The following is a 24,541-nucleotide window of genomic DNA, read 5'->3' as shown; positions in this document are numbered from 1 at the left end:
ACATTTGTTTCTCAAAAGAAAATGTAAGAATGGCCAGTATGCACATGAAAAGATATTCAGTATCTTTAGTTATTAGGGAAATGCAAGTTAAAACCACTGAGATTTTACTACACTGCCAGAATTAAAGACTGATGACACCATGTGTTGGCAAGGATGTATAGAGCAGCTGGCACGCTTATACACTGGAAAACCTTATAACCACTTTGGAAAACAGTTTGGCAGTTTCTTGTAGATGAAATATCTATTTACCATATGACACAGGATTTTCACTTCTAGCTGTTTATCCAACAGCCAGGAAAACATACATTTACACAAAGACTTACGCATGAATGTTCATAGCTGTTTTATTCATAGTTTAAAAACTGGAAGCAACCCACATGTCTATCATACATGAAACAACGTGCCCACAATGGAATACTATCCAGCAGTAAAATGGAGCAGACTACTCATACATAAAATAACCTCAATGCCATTATACTTAGCAAAAGAAGCTAGCACAAAAGAGAATATAATTTTATACATGTATATAAAATTCTAGGACAAACAGAACTATACAAGGTTAGGGTTGGGGTGCTTGGGGCCACAGGGGGAGGCAGAGGAGTGATGGAAATGTTGTGTCTGCGTTGGAGCAGTGGTTACACAGGTGTATCATTTGTCCAAACTCATCAAACTATACACTTAAAATATGTGCAGCACAGCACATTTTATGTAAATTTTACTTTTATGAAGTGAGTTGTGTAAATTAGGTACTAATATATTTGGTTTTTCAGCTTATCTCTGAGCTGTGGATGAAGAAACTCAGCACAAGAGAGATGAAATAATTTGCATATGATGGCACTATTAGTAAATGGTAGTCTGCATTCATTTAAAAAGATACTCCGTCAAGTGTTTTCGCCGTGTCATTGTTTAATCTTTTTATAAGCATTCCAGCTGGGTTACATATGGCTCTTAAGATTTCTTCACCCTAGTAGGTTTTAAAATCAATATGTTAAAAAAATTTTTTTTAATTACTTTTATTGTTTTTGCATAGTTGCAAGCAGTGATTTTAAAACCTGTCATTGTTTTATAACACATTAATGAAAATTTAGTCATTGAAACTTGGCTATTTCAGATGATCCTCCCATTCTCCACTCCGGGTTCTAGATACGCTTTTCTGGATCTTTCAGTCTAAAGATAGAACTTTTCTTCACCCAGACTAATTTGTAGGAATTTCTTCTCCTTTGGGGTATCATTACAGCACTGACTCTGTCTTTTTCACTTTGCTTCTTTGGCTCTGTGCTTTTTACCTGTAGCTGTACCTTAATTTTCTCAGGGCTCACATGCCATCATTTTGGATATTTAATACCTTCATTTCTCTCCCTTAGACATTCCAACTCTGGCAGCTGCTTCTAAAGTATCCATGCTAAATTTCCTTTGTCTCTAAATTTAGATTTTGAGATTCACTGTTGTGCTTCTAGTTTTATTCAGCAAATACTGAATGAGCAACAACGTCTGGCGCAATAATAGGTACATACTCAGTAAACATTGGACCTCTGGATTAATTATTCTGGTCTTAGTTTGGTGAATTATCTAGATGTAATATATTTCCCATCTTATGTGTTTTCATTTTAATGTGTATGTTCATCAGAGAAATTTCTGATATTTTTGTGGGGTTTTTCCTTCTCCATGCCTGATAACCCAGTGTTAGTCAGAAATAGAGTTGTCATACTCATCTGATACCTTAATGTTTCAGCATCCACCTCCAGATCGACAGGCAGTACCTGGAAGACCAGGTCCCTTTCCCTCCAAGCAGCAAGTAGCTGATGAAGATGAAATATGGAAGCAAAGACGAAGACAACAATCAGAAATTTCTGCGGCAGTAGAACGTGCTCGTAAACGGCGTGAAGAGGAAGAGCGAAGAATGGAAGAACAAAGGAAGGCAGCTTGTGCGGAGAAACTGAAACGATTGGATGAGAAGCTTGGCATCCTGGAAAAACAACCATCTCCAGAGGAAATTAGGGAAAGGGAGCGAGAAAAAGAACGGGAGCGTGAGAAAGAACTTGAAAAAGAACAAGAACAGGAGCGAGAGAAGGAGAGGGAAAAAGAGAGAGAGAGACAGCAGGAAAAGGAGAAAGAGCTGGAGAAGGAGCAGGAAAAACAAAGAGAAATGGAGAAAGAAAGAAAGCAAGAAAAAGAAAAAGAACTAGAACGGCAGAAAGAAAAGGAAAAAGAACTACAAAAGATGAAAGAACAAGAAAAGGAATGTGAGCTGGAGAAGGAAAGGGAGAAATTAGAGGAGAAAATTGAACCCGGAGAACCTAATTTAGAGCCCATGATAGAAAAACAAGAAAGTGAAAACAGCTGTAATAAAGGTTTGATAGTCTTCTTCATTCTCTTTTAAAAACTTTACAAAGAGCTTTACGTTGGTTACAGTTTGGGGTTTGTATATTTTAAATATATGTAATCAGTATAAAAGTGATTGTTTTATGATAGCATTTGCAGTACAAAATATGGGCTAGAGCCATGTTTTCTAATTCTGTATATGAACAGACATCTCTGAAGTGTTTCTCAGTTATTAGATGAGCTTCATTTCTGTTTTATCTGCAGAATTGTATTGGCTTCATAGTCACATATACTGATTCTCCCCCTGCTTTTTTCTGACTCCAAGACATTTAACTAAACAAAATCTCATTTGTTCACATGCATTAATACCTCTAAAACTGAACTGGCATAGAGCTTAATGAGTATGTTGGATTATCATAATTAAATGACTGCACCTAGTTCATAATTTCAGGTTTGCTGTTTAATCAGTTTAAACATGCAAGCTTCTATGGTGTAGTTGATATGCTATTAAACTGTAATTTCCTGGAGTAATTATACTTTAAAATAAAATTATTTTTCTAGATCTAATCAACTTTTTTGTTCTTCTCCGAGTTGGCTTGTAGACTGATTAATGGCATTCAAATATAGTATAAAGCCTTAGCAAAGTTAAAGTTCAGGGTTTTCGTTTTTTGTTTGTTGTGGTTGTTGTGGTTGTTGTTGTTGTTGTTTTTGAGACAGAGTCTCTCTCTGTCTCCAGGCTGGAGTGCAGTGGCGGAATCTCAGCTCACTGCAAACTCCACCTCCCGGGTTCAAGTGATTCTCCTGCCCCAGCCTCCCGAGTAGCTGGGGCTACAGGCGCGTGCCACCACACCCAGCTAATTTTTGTATTTTTAGTAGAGACGGGGTTTCACTATGTTGGCCAGGATAGTCTCAATCTCTTGACCTCGTGATCTGCCTGCCTCAGCCTCCCAAAGTACTGGGATTGTAGACGTGAGCCACCGCGCCCAGCCTAAAGTTTAGTTTTAATGAACGACTTGAATTAAAATAGAAATGCAGTTTTATTTCAGTGTATTTTCTGATGTGGAAATATTGTAAGTTTTCTAACCTGACGTCTCATGCTCTTTTCTGCAAGGCACTGCTGCTTAAAATAATAAGAATGTGTTTTTAAAAATAAAGTTTTTATTTATATGCAGGGTTACCTTCAAAATTGGCTCTTAATGTAACTATAAAGGAGTATGAGTATTTTATCTTTGATTTTTTTAATGAAATAAGGCCTGTATGGACCATTTGTTAAGACTCTAAGATTTCAGATTTTTTTCATATTAATCAATCTAGAGAGACTTTGCTATTGAATAGTGGGCTTATATTACATAAGTACTTATGAAGATTGCTCATAACACCAAAATAGTGAAATAAAGTGTTCACAAGAGAAAGGAAAACATTATCATAGTTTAATAGGTTTTATTTGTGCTTTTATTTTCATTCACATTTTATATATTCTCTCTCACGGCAATTTAATTTTAGCTTGTTTATCAGTGAGATGTACCCATGTGATTTTTTTTCCCCCCTCAATTCTGATACTAGATACATACAATTTTTTTGTTTGTTTTAATGCTCTCTGAGATGTTCTCAAGACACACGTGATTTTAAAGTCAGTGCCTATGTGGCTCTTTTTCCTCCAGTATATTATTTTCCATTCTTTTTTTTTTTTTTTTGCTGTGTTGTCCAGGCTGGTCTCAAACTCCCAGGCTAAAGTGATCCTCTCACCTCAACCTCCTGAGTTACTGTTATTACAGTCATGCACCACCATGACCTGCTCACTTTACAACATTCTTAATATTGAATGTAATCCAAGCAATAAAAATGTTATTTGTGATTCTTAACAGCTTGCTTTTACATTGGGAGATAAACTTCCATTTTAAATTCATTACTAGTCATTTGAGAAAAGAATTTGTAACAAGCGTGGCTTTGTAATTGTGACAAATGACATTCTAGAATGAATTATGTTTGAAGATAACTGGTGATCACTCTGTTGTCTTCAGACTTAAACTCATTAGTTTTCCTTACAGATAATAGTCCCTTTATCCAATAAATAACTAAATAAACCAACATGCTCTCTTTTTAAGTATTTATAGGCCATTTGTGTTTTCATGTAGATTTTAATGAACTACCAGTAAATACTGACAATTACATTGATGTTTGTTGAAACAAATAAAAAATATGTGGAGTTGGAAATGTTTCATTATTTAAAAAAAAAAAACAGACATAGATTTTATATGATGAAGCATTTGGATCTCTGTTCTCCATCTCTAAGAATGCAGCTTTTAGGAAATCTAAGGTTTTGATAATCTAATGTTACCTCATTGATAACTACCAATGTTAAAGTAGAAAATAATGTTTTAGAGTGTCGAGGATATTTTCTTCCTCATTAACTTTTATTATACCTCAGTCTTTGTAAAAATCCTGTGTTTGATAAGTGTCATAGATGAATACTATTACCTTTCACCTTTTCTTTGAGCAGAGGAGGAACCCGTTTTCACTAGACAAGACAGCAGTCGCAGTGAAAAGGAAGCCACACCAGTGGTGCATGAAACAGAACCAGAATCAGGGTCTCAACCTCGGCCGGCTGTATTATCTGGCTATTTCAAACAGTTTCAGAAGTCTTTACCTCCACGATTCCAGCGGCAGCAGGTAATGATAAAAATATTTTATCATGTATGTGTGATTGAAGTGGTTTATTATGCAATAGTCTGGGAAATTAGACATAAAACTGATAATACGTAAAGCACACAAAGTTCCCTTGAAATTATTTTTCCTTGTAAATAAAAGTTAACGTGGGTTTTACCTTGACCTTCTGTGTCATTCCTTTTGATCTTCTGCCTCATTTATAGACACCATCTTCCATTTCTAGGAGATGGATCATACAGTGCTTGAGTATAAGGTAAAATGTTATAGTTCATCTTTCAGTTTTTTGTCTTGCCAACTCTAACTGTTAAATACCTTTTGAACTCTTACTTTTCCTTCAAGGATTCAAAACAGGCCATTATTTTGTGATATGATTGATTATATTAATTTGTCATGTGGAACTAAACTCTCAAGATATGGCATCTTACTTTTTCAGGAACAGATGAAACAGCAGCAGTGGCAGCAGCAGCAACAGCAAGGTGTACTTCCACAGACTGTTCCTTCACAACCGTCCAGTAGTACTGTCCCTCCTCCACCACACAGACCTCTTTATCAGCCTATGCAGCCTCATCCTCAGCATTTGGCTTCTATGGGTTTTGATCCAAGGTGGCTCATGATGCAGTCCTACATGGATCCTCGAATGATGTCAGGAAGACCTGCTATGGATATTCCACCCATTCATCCTGGTCAGTTGAATTTGCATTTATAGTTTTACAGGATCAAAATTTTTTTTCCCCTGCTTTTAGTTTCAGTTCCTTTGAGAGTTGTAATCTAGGAAAAACTTAAACCTCCGATTTTTAATCAAAATGATGTAACTTTCAGCATCGAGTAATTAAATATCTGACACTCATATTACTTACGTGGCAAGAACAAAATACTAGTTCGTTTCTGTTTTGTAAGTATTATTTAAAACTTCAGATGGAAATAATTATGTATTATTAACAGTATTTGTTATTGGCTACATTGTTGTTCTTCTTTAAAGTGTTTTCAGCATTTGAATTTTGTCCATATGTTATATATATTCCTTTTCAAGTTCTTCTTCCATCATTTACCAACCTAACACTTGAATTTCCTTTTAGGTTAGGGGGAAAAAAAAGTGAATTAGCAGTCTTTTATGGAATCCATCAGAATAAATCAAGATAATCTATTACCAAAATGTTACAGAGGAAAATTTAGGGATGATAAGCTGATCACAAATCATGTTTTGATTTTTACATTTATACTGGTATTTGGAAATTTAAGTGGCATATTTTGTAGAATATTGACCAACTAAGGTAGGTTAATGGAATTTAGGAAAGAATTTTCTCTGAAAGTTATCATAGTATAATTTTCATGATGTTTGTATTGACATCCAGAGTCACAATACTTGGTGTCTGATTTTTATATGCATAATATTTTCTTTCTTTTAAAGTAAAACAGGCTGCTATTGTGATTTTGCTTATTTTGCTTCCTCAGTTCTTAAATGCAATTTTTATTTAACAGCAGTAATAAAATTTCATTCACAGAACAACCCTTACATAATTTCCACCAATCTTTTACTCAGGAAAAAAATGCTTTTAATATGGAGAATTCCACCTAACAATTAATAACCTGTATTCTATGTCTATCATGGTTTTGTTTCGTTCATTTTTCAAAATCCTCATTTCACCTTTTTCTGAACTTTTGTTACAGGAATGATTCCTCCTAAACCATTAATGAGAAGAGACCAGATGGAAGGGTCACCGAACAGTTCTGAGTCATTTGAGCATATAGCTCGATCTGCAAGAGATCACGCAATTTCCCTTTCTGAGCCTCGTATGCTGTGGGGGTCAGATCCCTATCCTCATGCTGAGCCTCAACAAGCAACTACTCCCAAAGCAACAGAAGAGCCTGAGGATGTAAGGTAATAAATTATTTCAGTTTAATAGATGATACAGAATATTTTGGTAAAAGGAAAACTGTGTAGTGTTTCTGAAGATCATTCCAATTTAGGACTGAAGCATAAATCTAGTTTCCTTCTATTTAATTTAGCATGCTACGCTTACTCTTTGGACATATTCTCTGTATTCATTAGGGCATTTTGTAACCTGGTTCTGTACTCAATTGTATGCTGTAATTTAGTATTAGATGTTGAAATTGGTAGGTTCTTTTTTGAGATAGGAACTTGCTCTGTTATTCAGGCTGGAGTGTGGTGGTATGATCTTGGCTCACTGCAGCCTTCACCTCCCAGGCTCAAGTGATCGGCTTACCTCAGCTTCCTGAGTAGCTGAGACTACATGCGTTCACCACCACACCCCGCTAATCTTTGTGGGGTTTTTTTGTTTTGTTTTTGTTTTTTGTTTTTGTTTTTGTTTTTTTGAGACAGAGTCTTGCTCTGTCTCCCAGGCTGGAGTGCAGTGGCGCGATCTCGGCTCACTGCAAGCTCTGCCTCCCGGGTTCACCCCATTCTCCTGCCTCAGCCTCCCGAGTAGCTGGGACTACAGGCACCCGCCACCACGCCCAGCTAAATTTTTGTATTTTTGGTAGAGACGGGGTTTCACCGTGTTAGCCAGGATGGTCTCGATCTCCTGACCTTGTGATAATCTTTGTATTTTTTATAGAGATGGGGTTTTGCCGTGTTGCCCAGGCTGGTCTTGAACTCCTGGGCTCAAGCAGTCTGACTGCCTTACCTCCCAAAGTGCTGGGATTATAGACGTGAGCCATCGTGTGCAGCCACTTGGGATGTCTTTATTGTAGAGTAGGTGTGAAGAAATTTAAGCGTATCTACAATGCTTATATAATATAGCTAGATGTAATTTTTCCATTAGTGAGATGTTTCTTTTTAACAGTATTTTAGGGAACATTTTTAAGGCCAAGATAAGGAGAAATACAATAATACAAAGTTAACTTTGAAATGGCGCACAATTGGTGATGACTGTAATAATTTATAGCCATACAGTTGGAACTTCCTGCCCTTTTATGGGCTATATTTTTTTGGTAATGTTTTATAATTATTTGTAACTAATTGGGACAGATAAGCTTACTCAAGTGTACTCTTTCATTCTAGGTGGAAATTACTGGTCTTGATGGATTAGAAATTCACATCAGCATGGTCTTAACTTTGTTTTTCCTTAAGGAATAAACTTCATTTATTTATTTCTATTTTTTATTTTTATTTTTTGAGAAGGGTCTCGCTCTGTCAGCCGGGCTGGAGTGCAGTGATGCAATCACAGCTCACTGCAGCCTTGACCTCCCAGGCTCAAGTGATCCTCTCACCTCAGCCTCCTGAGTAGCTGGACTACAGGCGTGCAGTACTATACCCGGCTAATTTTTGTATTTTTTGTACAGACAGGGTTTTTTCACGTTGCCCTGGCTGGTCTCAAACTCCTGGGGCCCTAGTGATCCTCCTGCCTCCCAGAGTGCAAGGATTACAGGCGTGAGCCACCGCTTCAGGCCCATTTTTTTTTTTTTTTAAATGGAGTTTTGCTCTTGTTGCCCAGGCTGGAGTGCAATGGTGCCATCTCAGCTCACCGCAACCTCCGCCTCCCGGGTTCAAGCGATTCTCCTGCCTCAGCCTCCCTAGTAGCTGGGATTACAGGCATGTGCCACCACGCCCAGCTGATTCTGTATTTTTAGTAGAGACAGGGTCTCTCCATGTTGGTCAGGCTGGTCTCGAACTCCCGACCTCAGGTGATCCGCCCTCCTTGGCCTCCCAAAGTGAGGATTGGGATTACAGGCGTGAGCCACCGCACCCGGCCCTATTTATTTTTAATGGTGGCAGGAACCACTTAGAACATTAGATATATCCTCTTAACAAAAATTTAATCATATGGTACCATGTAGTTAACTGTAAGCACAGTGTTATACAGCAAATCTCCAGAACTTTTTTTTATCTTGCATGACTGAAACTTTATACCTATTTCCTATTTTTACCTTTACCTATATTTCCTATATTTACCTTTACCTATATTTCCTATATTATACCTATATCTATATTTCCTATTTCCACCTACTCCTAGCCCCTGGCAGCCACCATTATGGTTTCTGCTTTGATGAGGTTGATTACTTCATGTTCCTCATGTAAGATATTTGTCCTGACTGACTGACTTCACTTAAGCATAATGTCCTCAGGGTTTATCCATGTTGTAGCATATGACACTATTTCCTTCTTTTTTATCCCTGAATAATATTCTATTGTATGTGTATACCACATTTTCTTTATCCATTCAGCTATTGGATATTTAGGCTGTTTTCACCTCTTGGCTATTGTGAGTAATTCTCCTCAACTTTTTATATAGTGAGAGAAAGATTCTCATTATGGTTAAGAGTCATTGCTTTCTATTTTAGAGGGATTATTTTGCTATATACTTACACATGGGAAAGATTGCTTTGTTGATTATACCTTTGAATTCTTATCATCATAGGTCTGAAGCTGCGTTGGACCAGGAACAGATTACTGCTGCTTATTCTGTAGAACATAATCAATTAGAGGCTCACCCAAAGGCAGACTTTGTCAGAGAATCAAGTGAGGCAGAAGTACAAAAGTTTTTAAGCAGATCTGTGGAAGATGTTAGACCTCACCATACTGATGCAAATAATCAATCTGCTTGTTTTGATGCACCTGATCAAAAGACCTTATCCGCTCCTCTTGAGGAGCGGATTTCAGCTGTAGAAAGTCAGCCTTCCCGGAAAAGAAGTGTTTCCCATGGATCTAACCATACGCAAAAACCAGACGAGCAGAGAAGTGAACCATCTGCAGGCATTCCTAAAGTAACCAGCAGATGCATTGATTCAAAAGAACCAACAGAAAGGCCAGAGGAGAAACCAAAAAAGGAAGGCTTTATACGATCTTCTGAAGGACCAAAACCTGAAAAAGTATATAAATCTAAATCAGAAACTCGTTGGGGCCCACGACCAAGCTCTAACAGAAGGGAAGAAGGTAATGATAGACCTGTGAGAAGATCAGGTCCCATTAAAAAACCTGTACTTAGAGATATGAAAGAGGAACGGGAACAGAGGAAGGAGAAAGAAGGAGAAAAGGCCGAAAAGGTCACTGAAAAAATAGTTGTAAAGCCTGAAAAGACGGAAAAGAAGGATCTTCCTCCTCCCCAACCACCACCCCAGCCACCAGCACCAATTCAGCCACAGTCAGTTCCACCACCAATTCAACCAGAAGCAGAGAAATGTCCTTCAACAGAAACTGCAACTTTGGCTCAAAAACCATCTCAGGATACTGAGAAGTCTCTGGAACCTGTGAGTACTGTTCAGGTAGAGCCTGCAGTTAAGACTGTAAACCAACAGACTATGGCAGCACCAGTAGTCAAAGAAGAAAAACAACCTGAGAAAGTCATCAGCAAAGACCTTGTTATAGAGAGGCCTCGACCAGATTCAAGACCAGCAGTTAAAAAAGAATCAATTTTGCCTCCCAGGACCTATTGGAAAGAAGCTAGAGATAGAGATTGGTTTCCAGATCAAGGATACAGAGGTCGAGGCCGAGGTGAATATTACTCCAGAGGTCGAAGCTATAGAGGTTCTTATGGAGGGCGTGGCAGGGGTGGTAGGGGACACACTCGAGATTATCCTCAGTATAGAGACAATAAGCCAAGAGCGGAGCATATACCCTCAGGGCCTCTCAGACAGCGAGAAGAAAGTGAAACACGGAGTGAGAGCTCTGATTTTGAAGTTGTCCCCAAAAGAAGACGACAGCGGGGTTCAGAGACTGACACAGACAGTGAAATTCATGAAAGTGCAAGTGACAAGGACAGTTTAAGTAAAGGCAAACTTCCCAAAAGAGAGGAACGGCCTGAAAACAAAAAACCTGTAAAGCCTCATTCTTTCAAGCCTGATAATCATGTTCGAATAGATAATAGACTGCTAGAAAAGCCTTATGTAAGGGATGACGATAAAGCTAAACCAGGCTTTCTTCCTAAAGGAGAGCCTACAAGGAGAGGCAGAGGGGGAACATTCAGGCGTGGTGGAAGGGATCCTGGAGGCCGTCCATCACGCCCTTCCACTTTACGAAGACCAGCTTATCGGGACAATCAGTGGAACCCAAGGCAGTCAGAAGTTCCTAAACCAGAAGATGGAGAGCCACCAAGAAGACATGAGCAGTTTATTCCTATAGCAGCAGATAAACGACCTCCAAAATTTGAGCGAAAATTTGACCCAGCTAGAGAAAGGCCTCGAAGGCAGCGTCCTACTCGACCACCAAGGCAAGACAAGCCACCTCGATTTAGACGGCTAAGAGAGAGGGAGGCTGCTTCAAAATCAAATGAGGTGGTAGCAGTGCCCACAAATGGCACAGTTAATAATGTGGCTCAGGAACCAGTTAATACTCTTGGGGATATTTCGGGGAATAAGACACCAGATTTATCTAATCAGAACTCTTCAGATCAGGCAAATGAAGAATGGGAAACAGCTTCTGAAAGCAGTGATTTCAATGAGAGGCGAGAGAGGGATGAAAAAAAAAATGCTGACTTGAATGCACAAACAGTTGTAAAGGTTGGAGAGAATGTTTTACCTCCAAAGAGGGAAATTGCAAAGAGAAGTTTTTCTAGTCAGAGACCAGTAGATCGTCAGAATCGACGTGGCAACAATGGTCCACCCAAATCAGGAAGGAATTTCTCAGGTCCTAGAAATGAAAGGAGAAGTGGCCCACCATCAAAAAGTGGGAAGAGAGGGTGAGTACTTTGTTTTAAATATAGTTGCTTTTGCACCTTTAAAGAAGCTAAAAGTAGAGTTCTTGGTTGAATTATGCAAAGAGCCAGTCTAGATAAAGGACCAAAAAACATTGTTCTTCCCAAATGCTTTATTCTCTGTTCTCAAAGTGTAAGGGTGCTTAAGGAAGAGAGGTTAAGGTGTCTTAGGAGTCTTTGCCTGCTACGTTACATTTTCCAGAAGAGTTCTCTTGGAAACTTGTAGCTTTGGGAAAATGTTCACATCTAGGGAGGGGGGACATGTACTGTGTCCTTATTTGGTAAGTTATCTTATCTGATGAGTAGCCCTCCCTTCTTTCTCAGTTTCTCCTAATAAACCTCCAATGCTATACAGGTGTCCTCTGAGATTTAAATTAATCTTATAACCATATACTTTGTCACTCTAGAGAGAGGCCCAGAAAACAAATCCCTGTTCTACTACCAAGGACACCAATAACATAATTGCCATGGCAATGGATTTTTTTAAAAAAATATTTTTTCTCAAGTAAGCTAAACTTGGCCTGTTTTTTGTTGTTGTTGTTGAGATGGAGTCTCGCCTTGTCACCCAGGCTGGAGTGCAGTGGCGTGATCTCGGCTCACTGCAAGCTCCACCTCCAGGGTTCATGCCATTCTCCTGCCTCAGCCTCCCAAGTAGCTGGGACTACAGGTGCCCGCCACCACGCCTGGTTAATTTTTTGTATTTTTAGTAGAGACGGGGTTTCACTGTGTTAGCCAGGATGGTCTCGATATCCTGACCTCGTGATCCGCCCACCTTGGCCTCCCAAAGTGCTGGGATTACAGGTGTGAGCCACTGCGCCTGTTGCTTGGCCTGCTTTTTTAAGTATTCAGATGTTGGGCCGGGTGCGGTGGCTCACACCTGTAATCCCAGCACTTTGGGAGGCCAAGGTGGGCGGATCACGAGGTCAGGATATCGAGACCATCCTGGCTAACACAGTGAAACCCCGTCTTCTACTAAAAATACAAAAAATTAGCCAGGTGTGGTGGCAGGCGCCACTGGGAGTGGAGCTTGCAGTGAGCCGAGATTGTGCCACTGCATTCCAGCCTGGGCCACAGAGCGAGACTCCGTCTCAAAAAAAAAAAAAAAAAGGTGTTGGTTATAGTAAGCTAGTATTGATTTATTTATTTAGTGTTAGCATTATAAAGTAGCAGTTAAGATTCAGAATGCCTAGGTTCAAATCTCGGCTCTAGTACTTTCTAGTTGCTTCCCCTTTGCTTCCTCACCAGTAAAATGGGGAGAAAATAGTAGCACTTAATGTGTGAAGATACTAAGATGATACTTGTGATGCACTTAATACCTGGTATATGGTAAGTAATCATTATTATGTGTGCCCTGCTTTTAGAGCAATTGCCAGGTTTGCAGCCTGAGCTGATAAGAATTTAAGAATTTATTTGGACCGTATGGTATTAATCTGAGTTCCTTAGTTTTACATACTTAGCACTTCAGGTTACTATACTCGTAAGGTATATTTGTCTATTTTCTGTTGATATAACTAAATACCTGAGATTTGGTAATTTATAAAGAAAAGAAATGTATTTCTTGCAAATCTGTTGGCTGCAAAGTCGAAGGTTGAGGGGGCGACATCTCATGAGGGCCTTCTTGTGTTGGTAGAGACTCTGCAGAGTCCCAAGGCAGCATGCTTATCACATGGTGAGGGGGCTCACAAGAGATGGCACAACTGGCTTTTATAACAGACCCATTCATGATAACTAACCAACTCCCTTGATAACCCATTCATTAACCTGTTAAGGATCAATCCATTCAGAAGGGCAGAGCCCTCATGACATAATCACCTTCCAAAGTTCTCACCTCTCACTACTGCTGCATTGCCATTAGGGACCAAGTTTCCAACACATGAACTTTTTTTTTTTATTGAGGGCGCGCGGGTGAGGGACGGAATCTCACTCTGTCACCCAGGCTGGAGTGCAGTGGCGCAATCTCTGCTCACTGCAACCTCCACCCCCCTGGGTTCAAGCATTTCTCCTGGCTCAGCCTCTCTAGTAGCTGGGATTACAGGCGTATGCTACCATGCCCGGCTAATTTTTGTATTTTTAGAAGAGACAGGGTTTCGCCATGTTTGCCAGGTTGATCTCGAACTCCTGACCTCAGGTGATCTGCCCACCTCGGCCTCCCAAAGTGCTGGGATTACAGGCGTGAGCCACTGCACATGGCCCAACACATGAACTTTTGAGGGATATGTTCAAATCACAGCATTAGAGAAAATCTTTTTGCTGTTCCAGATAATTTAGAAAAAGGAAATTTTTACTTGGAATTTGAACATTCCCTTAAAATTCCAAGAGAATCAGGATAACCAAAATAAACAAAATAGTTTATTTCCTGTAACCAAACTATTAGAATTTTAAGTACCAATACTCAGGGAAAATTTTGATAAGATTTTTGTGCCATGTAAATCTCAACTATGTAGCAAGATTTTTATGCCACGTAGATAGATAACAACAACTTTGAACCTGTAGAAATGGCAGTGACGATTATAATTAAATGTTTTTTATAAGAGCACCATATAGAAGAAATGAACTCATTCTTAAAATGTTTCAGGTTATGACCAGGGACCTGGTAAGCTTTTATCTTGAGTAATACTATAGGCTAAGATGCAAATGAATTAGTAAACCCATTTCCCATGATCATTTTCACTTGGAAATTTAAAAAAATCAACCTGAAATTATTCTTTTAGGAAATAAGAACTATTAAGAACTGTAGGGGATACATTTGGTTTGTGAAGTGAATTATTTCCATATTAAGATTTTTAAAATAATTATATCAATGTGTAAATCTGATTACATTTTTTTAAATGTACATAGTTGTAAATATAGAATGCTTTTTAAAAATTTTTGTTTCATATGCTGCCCACTTTTGGAGAGCATCCATTTGTGAATACTTTGAACTTGCTTGGATCACAGAAATTTTCTGCTATAAACAGCATTAATTAGCTCATTTATAATATGATAGACAAATAGACTCTAAGAACTTCTGGTATAATTAGAATTCTAGAATTTAATTGCTGGAAAGAACTCTAGGGAGCTAGTCTACTTTCTTGGGAAACCCGGTTTTAGTAAGGTTGTGCTGAACAAAAGTTACTAATGCTTGTTTGGTTACAGTTAGAGTTTTCTATCCCAACAGTGTTTCATCTTAGAATGAACTTTAGAAACTGCCAATAAGAGCATTTTTCTTTTGTTTGGGTAGGTGGAAATAGTAATATCTCAAGTTATTTTTTTGTAGGCCATTTGATGACCAGCCTGCAGGCACAACTGGGGTTGACCTCGTCAATGGCAGCTCTGCACACCATCAGGAAGGAGTACCTAATGGTACAGGACAAAAGAACTCCAAAGATTCTACTGGGAAAAAAAGAGAAGACCCCAAACCAGGCCCTAAAAAACCAAAAGAGAAAGTGGATGCTCTATCACAGTTTGATCTCAACAATTATGCAAGTATGTCTTAGGTTTCTTTCATTTTATTTATTTATTTATTTATTTGTTACATTTTAAAATGTAGATGCCACAATTAAAGAAGTTTTCCAAGAAGGAAAGATTTGGACATTCAAGGTATACATAGTGGCTGATTATGAAACACTAACTGATTGAACTTAAATAACTCCAGCTTTTAGTGTAGCCTTGAATGCTTAATAAAATTTTTGTTAAAAATAATCCAACAGCATTGCACTGTTCTTCCAAAAAAGAGGAAGAAAATTCAGTAACCACTCTACTTTGCCAGATTTGAGAAAGCACAGAAATTTGATTCTTAGTTAGTTATATTGGTATAGATGTATTATTAAAAACAAAAGGAACTAAATGTTAAACTCAATAATTATGTCCTTGGTAAAATTGGTGTCTAAGATATGGCAAATACAGAATAAATAATAGGACGAGAGGCAGTGTCACTGTGGATAAATAGGAAAGCCATGAAGTAATAGAGGATCAAATATGAAGGATAATACAAGCAACAAGAAAATATTGGATGAAGAAAAAACAGACAAGGAATATCTGTGTATAGACATTTGTACATGTAAAATGTACTATTTGCCATTCATTTGGATGAAACTGGAAATACTGAATAAAATTGAGAGATTTACTAAGTTAAGACCAGATAGCTCAATAGTGGTAATAATACTAGTAATAGGAAAGTTGGGTTAGTTGTAGTTATTCTAGTATAAGAGATATAGATGAGGTTTTTCTTTCATCTGCCTAATGGTTATTTGTACATATTAAGCTCTCATTTGAGCACAGCTCATGGACATTATTTTTTGACCAGTGGTTCTCAAAGTGTGGTCCCCACATCATCAGCATTACCTGGAAATTTGTGAGCAATGCAAATTCTTCATTTGTTTGTCTGTTTGTTTGTTTTGAGACAGAGACTTACTCTGTTGCCCAGGCTGGTGTACAGTGATGCAATCTCAGCTCACTGCAACATCTGCATCCCAGACGTCAAGCGATTCCCCAGCCTCAGCTTCCCGAGTAGCTGGGACTACAAGCATGAGCCACCATGCCCAGCTAATTTTTTATTATTATTATTATTTTTGTTTGTTTGTTTGTTTGTAAAAATGGGTTTTCGCCATGTTGTCCAGGCCGGTCCGGAACTCCTGAGCTTAAGCCATCCACCCACCTTGGCCTCCCAAAGTGCTGGGATTACGGGCATGAGCCACCACGCCCAGCCATGATATTGCTATATTAAGACACAATAGGCCCAGGGCAGTGGCTCAGGCCTGTCATCCCAGCACTTTGGGAGGCTGAGGTGGGCGGATCACCTGAGGTTGGGAGTTTGAGACCAGCCTGACCAATATGGAGAAACCTTGTCTCTAAAAATACAAAATTAGCCAGGCATGGTGGTGCATGCCTGTAAAAACAAAACAAAACAAAACAAAAAAGACAGTAAAAACAGATAAAAACTATATATATTTCTGAAGTGGTGATAGAAATTAAGCTATTCATTTCAGCTCATTAAAGTTATCTTTAAGAGTTAGTCATCTTTAGTTCTTTTTCCTGGTAACATTGTTTTTAAGTAATATCTCTAACCTAAAATGTTAAAAAGAAGAGGACATTGGAAACTAAAAAGTAGTGTTCAAATTTTCCATAAATGCTACATGTAGTTGGGTGAACTAAGGAAGTTGAAATAATAAGATAGGCTTCACACACACACATTTTAGTGTAAGTGAAAAACTGAGATGAAATTAGAATTATGATGAGGTCTTTCCATCAGTCTGAAGTAATGTGTGCATGACATCCTTTGAAATGTTTGACTTAGACCTTTCATTGAAATGAGAATATGCTTCATTTTACAGAGTTAATGATTTTTAAAAGGATTTTAAAAACAAGTAGAAGTGTCTTATAAATCAGAATAAACTGGGTTTTTTTCTTTTGAAATCAAGTTTCCCTTCTTTTTTTTTTTTTTTTTTTTTTTTTTTGAGACACAGTCTTGCTCTGTCCCCCAGGCTGGAATGCGGTGGCGTCATCTCAGCTCACTGCAACCTCCACCTCCCTGGTTCAAGTGATTCTCCTGCCTCAGCCTCCTTAATAGTTAGGATTACAGGCACATGCCACCATGCCCAGCTAATTTTTTGTATTTTTAGTAGAGACTTTAGTAGAGGGTTTCGCCATGTTGGCCAGGCTGCTCTCAAACTCCTGACTTCAAGTGATCCACCCACCTTGGCCTCCCAAAGTGCTGGGATTAAAGGCATGAGCCACCGTGCCTGGCTGAAATCAAGTTTCTATTAGAAAAATGGAATAATGGTAATGTCTCGCCCTGTCACCCAAGCTGGAGTACAGTGGCGTGATCCTGGCTCACTGCAACCTCTGCCTCCCAGGTTCAAGCGATTCTCCTACCTCAACCTTCTGAATAGGTGGGACTACAGGCGTGCACCACTATTCCCAGCTAATTTTTTGTATTTTTAGTAGAGAGAGGGTTTTTTACCATGTTGGCCAGGCCAGTCACGAACTCCTGACCTCATGTTATCCGCCTTCCTCGGCCTCCCAAAGTGCTGGGATTACATGTGTGAACCACCATGCCCAGCCAGTTTCTAAGGAGTGAAAGCCAGTATTCATTTTTCATTTCATCTCTGAGAATATGTTAATGCTAAGTTTTAACTATTTTAGAAGAAATGTTTGTAGATAGTTTCTCTGTGACCACTTCCTTGATCATACCTATGTTGCCATACCTAACAAGTATCACCTTCCCTTGTTGCTGTACCTAACAAGTTATCACCATCCTGAATTGTATACTTATCATTTCCAAGAAAAATATTTTTATTGTATATGTAATTTCCAATTAAAACATTGTGTATTGTTTGAAAATTAAATAATTTCTTTAAATTGCTTCACTCTTTCTTGATACTTATTGTTCAGACATTATGCCTATAATAAAAAATTACATCACCTGAAGTAATTTAATTTTTCTTGGAAATATTATTTGATGGATTTATATTTCACATACTGACTGGGATATAGGGTAATTTTAAGATAGCCAAAATAATTGGTTAGTTGGAAAATAAGTTGAAAAATGATCTTGAGTTGTTCATCACCTAGATGATTCTGGTATGTGTTCACTTATGCCATCTTACATTCACACACAGCTTACACATTTATTTTAATTAATTAACTTATTTATTTCTTTATTTATTGAGACAGGGTCTTGCTCTCCCAGACTGGAGTGCAGTGGCTTGATCTCAGCTCATTGCAGTCTCAACCTCCCCAACTGAAGTGATTCTCCTACCTCAGCCTGCCAAGTAGCTGGGACCACAGGCATGCGCCAGCTAATTTTTGCATTTTTTGTAGAGACAGGGTTTCACTGTGTTGCCCATAACATATATTTATTTTTAACAACTCCACACTGTAGACAAGGGTCTACATAAAACAGAGACATTAAGAGTCATAAGACCAGCTAGGCTGGTCATCTTACGTTAAACAAATCAGTTTATTTCATTTTTTAAAACATTATTTATTTATTTATGTGTTTGTTTTTAAAGTAGAGACAGGGTCTCCCCATGTTGCTCAGGCTGGTGTGAAACTGTTGGCCTCAAATGGTCCTCCCACTTTGGCCTCCCATTATGCTGATACTACAGGCATGTGCCACAGCACTAAGCCAATTTATTTCATTTTTTGAAAAGGAGAAATAATAGTAACAGACACCTCTTAGAATGGTTAGATGCAAATGAGGTAGAATGCTTTGTAGATCTTTTAAAGCACTATACAGATCTGAGGCTAAGAGATGGAAGTTAGGTCATAGGATAATTTTGATTTTTTTTTCTTTTTTAAGGCATTACTTCTATATTACTTAAGGAAAAGAAAAAAGACCTATATCATTCAAAACAGGTATTTTTAGGATTTTTTTGGACAGAGTCGCACTCTGTCACCCAGGCTGGAATGCAGTGGCACGGTCTTAGCTCATTGCAACTTCCACCTCCCAGGTTCAAGTGATTCTTGTGCTTCAGCCTCCCGAGTATCTGGGACTACAGGTGTGTAGCACCACACACATCTAATTTTTTTATTTTTAGTAGAGACAGAGTTTTGCCATGTTGGCCAGGCTGGTCTCAAACTTCCGGCCTCAAGCAGTATGCCCATCTCGGCCTCCAAAAGTGCTGGGATTACAGACGTGAGCCACTGCACCTGGCCAGTTTTAGGATTTTTATTTTTAACTTTAAGAGTATGAAATCTTTTCAAATCTTTACAATGAATGGCCATGCGATAGGGTGAGAAATAGGTTATACACTGTAAGTTATAGGAACTAGGCCTTTGGCTAGTTTTTTTTTTTTTTTTAAGTACTACTGTACTAAACATTTTTATTAATTTTCATTTGAAAAACAGAAAATATCTTAAATCCTTTCCCACACCCACAGGTGTTGTTATAATTGATGATCATCCTGAAGTAACAGTAATTGAAGATCCCCAGTCAAATTTGAATGATGATGGTTTTACTGAAGTGGTATCCAAAAAACAACAAAAACGTTTACAAGATGAAGAACGCCGAAAGAAGGAAGAACAAGTCATACAGGTTTAAATCTTGTTTCAACTTGTTGCTAGTTATCTAGATTTGTTGCCCAAAGTGTATCAGCAAATGTTCAAGGTTTTTATACTTGTCAAGGCTGTATTCATTATTCAAGTGTTAAGAGTGACATCATCTTCCCAACTTTTAATCATTTTGACCGGAATCAAAGGAAATTTTAAATAAAATATAAGGACTGTAGTTCCTTATATTTTGACTTACAGCAAAGACCATCTTTTTTTTTTTTTTTTAAATACTGTAAGTTCTAGGGTACATGTGCACAACATGCAGGTTTGTTACATATGTATACATGTGCTATGTTGGTGTGCTGCACCCATTAACTCATCGTTTACACTACGTATTTCTCCTAATGCTATCCCTCCCCCCTCCCCCATCCCACAACAGGCCCAGGTGTGTGATGTTCCCTGCCCTGTGTGCAAGTGTTCTTGTTGTTCATTCCCACCTATGAGTGAGAACATGAGGTGTTTGGTTTTCTGTCCTTGCAATAGTTTGCTCAGAATGATGGTTTCCAGCTTCATCCATGTCCCTGCAAAGGACATGAACTCATCCTTTTTAATGGCTGCATAGTATTCCATGGTGTATATGTGCCACATTTTCTTAATCCAGTCTATCATTGATGGACATTTGGGTTGGTTCCAAGTCTTTGCTATTGTGAATAGTGCCACAATAAATATACGTGTGCATGTGTCTTTATAGTAGCATGATTTATAATCCTTTGGGTATATACCCAGTAATGGGATCGCTGGGGCAAATGGTATGTCTAGTTCTAGATCCTTGAGGAATCACCACACTGTCTTCCACAATGGTTGAACTAGTTTACACTCCCACCAGCAGTGTAAAAGCGTTCCTATTTCTCCACATCCTCTCCAGCACCTGTTGTTTCCTGACTTTTTAATGATCGCCATTCTAACTGGTGTGAGATGGTATCTTATTGTGGTTTTGATTTGCATTTCTCTGACCAGTGATGATGATCATTTTTTCATGTGTCTGCTGGCTGCATATATGTCTTCTTTTGAGAAGTGTCTGTTCATATCCTTTGCCCACTTTTTGATGGGGTTGTTTGATTTTTTCTTGTAAATTTAAGTTCATTGTAGATTCTGGATATTAGCCCTTTGTCAGATGAGTAGATTGCAAAAATTTTCTCCCATTTTGTAGGTTGCCTGTTCACTCTGATGGTAGTTTCTTTTGCTGTGCAGAAGCTCTTTAGTTTAATTAGATCCCTTTTGTCTGTTTTAGCTTTTGTTGCCATTGCTTTTGGTATTTTAGTCACGAAGTCCTTTCCCATGCCTATATCCTGAATGGTATGGCCTAGGTTTTCTTCTAGGGTTTTTATGGTTTTAGGTCTAACATTTAAGTCTTTAATCCATCTTGAATTAATTTTTGTATAAGGTGTAAGGAAGGGATCCAGTTTCAGCTTTCTACATATGGCTAGCCAGTTTTCCCAGCACCATTTATTAAATAGGGAATCCTTTCCCCATTTCTTGTTTTTCTCAGGTTTGCCAAAGATCAGATGGTTGTAGATGGGTGGTGTTATATCTGAGGCCTCTGTTCTGTTCCATTGGTCTGTATCTCTGTTTTGGTACCAGTACCATGCTGCTTTGGTTACTGTAGACTTGTAGTGTAGTTTGAAGTCAGGTAGCGTGATGCCTCCAGCTTTGTTCTTTTTGTTTAGGATTATCTTGGCAATGCGGGCTCTTTTTTGGTTCCATATGAACTTTAAAGTAGTTTTTTCCAATTCTGTGAAGAAAGTCATTGGTAGTTTGATGGAGATGGCATTGAATCTGTAAATTACCTTGGGCAGTATGGCCATTTTCACGATACTGATTCTTTCTATCCATGAGCATGGAATGTTCTTCCATTTGTTTGTGTCCTCTTTTATTTTGTTGAGCAGTGGTTTCTAGTTCTTCTTGAAGAGGTCCTTCACATCCCTTGCAAGTTGGATTCCTAGGTATTTTATTCTCTTTGAAGCAACTGTGAATGGGAGTTCACTCATGATTTGGCTGTCTGTCTGTTATTGGTGTATAGGAATACTTGTGATTTTTGCACATTGATTTTATATTCTGAGACTTTGCTGAAGTTGTTTATCAGCTTAAGGAGATTTTGGGCCGAGACGATGGGGTTTTCTAGATATACAATCATGTCATCTGCAAACAGGGACAATTTGACTTCCTCTTTTCCTAATTGAATATCCTTTATTTCTTTTTCTTCCCTGATTGCCCTAGCCAGAACTTCCAACACTATGCTGAATAGGAGTGTTGAGAGAGGGCATCCCTGTCTTGTGCCAGTTTTCAAAGAGAATGCTTCCAGTTTTTGCCCATTCAGTGTGATATTGGCTGTGGGTTTGTCATAAGTAGCTCTTATTATTTTGAGACACGTTCCATTGATACCTAGTTTATTGAGATAAAATTTTTGGTATGAAGTGCTATTGAATTTTGTCGAAGGCCTTTTCTGCATCTATTGAGATAATCATGTGGTTTTTGTCTTTGGTTCTGTTTATGTGATGGATAATGTTTATTGATTTGCATATGTTGAACCAGCCTTGCATCCTAGGGATGAAGCCAAGTCGATCTTGGTGGATAAGCTTTTTGATGTGCTGCTGGATTTGGTTGACCAGTATTTTATTGAGGATTTTTGCATCAGTGTTCATCAGGGATATTGGTCTAAAATTCTCTATTTTCGTTGTGTCTGCCAGGTTTTGGTATCAGGATGATGCTGGCCTCATAAAATGAGTTAGGGAGGATTCCTTCTTTTTCTGTTGATTGGAACAGTTTCAGAAGGAATGGTACCGGCTCCTCTTTGTACCTCTGGTAGAATTCAGCTCTCAATCTGTCTGGCCCTGGACTTTTTTTGGTTGGTAGGCTGTTAATTATTGCCTCAATTTCAGAGCCTGTTACTGGTCTATTCAGGGATTCAACTTCTTCCTGGTTTAGTCTTGGGAGGGTGTGTGTGTCGAGGAATTTCTCCATTTCTTCTAGATTTTCCAGTTTATTTGTGTAGAGGTGTTTAAAGTATTCTCCAATGGTAGTTTGTATTTCCGTGGGATTGGTGGTGATATCCCCTTTATCATTTTTTATTGCATCTATTTGATTGTTCTCTCTTTTCTTCTTTATTAGTCTTGCTAGTGGTCTATCAATTTTATTGATCTTTTCAAAAAACCAGCTCCTAGATTCATTGATTTTTTTTTTGAAGGGTTTTTTTGTGTCTCTATCTCCTTCAGTTCTGCTCTGATCTTAGTTATTTCTTGCCTTCTGCTAGCTTTTGAATGTGTTTACTCTTGCTTCTCTAGTTGTTTTAATTGTGATGTTAGGGTATCAATTTCAGATCTTTCCTGCTTTCTCTTGTGGGCACTTAGTGCTATAAATTTCCCTCTACACACTGTTTTAAGTGTGTCCCAGAGATTCTGGTATGTTGTGTCTTTGTTCTCTTTGGTTTCAAAGAACATCTTTATTTCTACCTTCATTTTGTTATTTATCCAGTAATCATTTAGGAGCAGGTTGTTCAGTTTCCATGTAGTTGTGTGGTTTTGAGTGAGATTCTTAATCATGAGTTCTAATTTGATTGCACTGTGGTCTGAGAGACAGTTTGTTGTGATTTCTGTTCTTTTACATTTGGTGAAGAGTGCTTTACTTCCAACTATTTGGTCAGTTTTGGAATAAGTGTGATGTGATAGTGAGAAGAATGTATATTCTGTTGATTTGGGGTGGAGAGTTCTGTAGATGTCTGTTAGGTCTGCTTGTTGCAGAGCTGAGTTCAAGTCCTGGATATCCTTGTTAACCTTCTGTCTCGTTGATCTGTCTAATATTGACAATGGGGTGTTAAAGTCTCCCATTAGTATTGTGTGGGAGTCTAAGTCTCTTTGTAGGTCTCTAAGGACTTGCTTAAATGAATATATATGCTCCTGTATTGGGTGCATATATATTTAGAATAGTTACCTCTTCTTGTTGAATTGATCCCTTTACCGTTATGTAATGGTCCTCTTTGTCTCTTTTGATCTTTGTTGGTTTAAAGTCTGTTTTATCAGAGACTAGGATTACAACCCCTGCTTTTTTTGTTTTCCATTTGCTTAGTAGATCTTCCTCCATCCCTTTGTTTTGAGCCTATCTCTGTCTCTGCACGTGAGATGGGTCTCCTGAATACAGCACATTGATGAGTCTTGACTCTTTATCCAATTTGCCAGTTTGTGTCTTTTAATTGGGGCATTTAGCCCATTTACATTTAAGGTTAATATTGTTATGTGTGAATTTGATCCTGTCATTATGATGTTAGCTGGTTGTCTTGCCCGTTAGTTGATGCAGTTTCTTCCTAGCATTGATGGTCTTTACAATTTGGCATGTTTTTGCAGTGACTAGTACTGGTTCTTGCTTTCCATGTTTAGTGTCAGGAGCTGTTGTAAGGCAGGCCTGGTGTTGACAAAATCTCTCAGCATTTGCTTGTCTGTAAAGGATTTTATTTCTCCTTCACTTACGAAGCTTAGTTTGGCTGCATATGAAATTCTGGGTTGAAAATTCTTTTCTTTAAGAATGTTGAATATTGGCCCCCACTCTCTTCTGGCTTATAGAGTTTCTGCCGAGAGATCAGCTGTTAGTCTGATGGGCTTCCCTATGTGGGTAACCCGACCTTTCTCTCTGGCTGCCCTTAATATTTTTTCCTTCATTTCAGCCTTGGTGAATCTGACAATTATGTGTCTTGGGGTTACTCTTCTCGAGGAGTATCTTTGTGGTGTTCTCCGTGTTTCCTGAATTTGAATGTTAGCCTGCCTTGCTAGGTTGGGGAAGTTCTCCTGGATAATATCCAGAAGAATGTTTTCCAACTTGGTTCCATTCTCCCCGTCACTTTCAGGTACACCAATCAAATGTAGATGTAGATTTGGTCT

The 24,541-nt window shown here is 38.4% G+C and overlaps 1 protein-coding gene across 13 annotated transcripts in view; it reads left to right on the top strand.

Annotated features, from left to right (window-relative positions):
- Positions 1-24,541, top strand: part of PRRC2C (proline rich coiled-coil 2C) — a 108,261-nt gene that overhangs the window by 46,030 nt on the left and 37,690 nt on the right. For all 13 annotated transcript variants that reach the window (XM_019026585.4, XM_019026588.4, XM_019026598.4 and 10 more), the window contains exons 12-18: positions 1,733-2,351; positions 4,823-4,992; positions 5,423-5,672; positions 6,658-6,868; positions 9,369-11,624; positions 14,896-15,104; positions 19,502-19,656. In XM_019026585.4, the coding sequence (XP_018882130.2) occupies positions 1,733-2,351; positions 4,823-4,992; positions 5,423-5,672; positions 6,658-6,868; positions 9,369-11,624; positions 14,896-15,104; positions 19,502-19,656 (3,870 nt within the window). The remainder of the gene's footprint in view (positions 1-1,732; positions 2,352-4,822; positions 4,993-5,422; positions 5,673-6,657; positions 6,869-9,368; positions 11,625-14,895; positions 15,105-19,501; positions 19,657-24,541) is intronic.

Source organism: Gorilla gorilla, chromosome 1, assembly GCF_029281585.2.
Source record: "Gorilla gorilla gorilla isolate KB3781 chromosome 1, NHGRI_mGorGor1-v2.1_pri, whole genome shotgun sequence".
In the NCBI taxonomy this organism is placed as follows: domain Eukaryota; kingdom Metazoa; phylum Chordata; class Mammalia; order Primates; family Hominidae; genus Gorilla; species Gorilla gorilla.
Note: the sequence above shows the minus strand (reverse complement) of the source record. Positions and strands in the feature narration are given on the sequence as shown.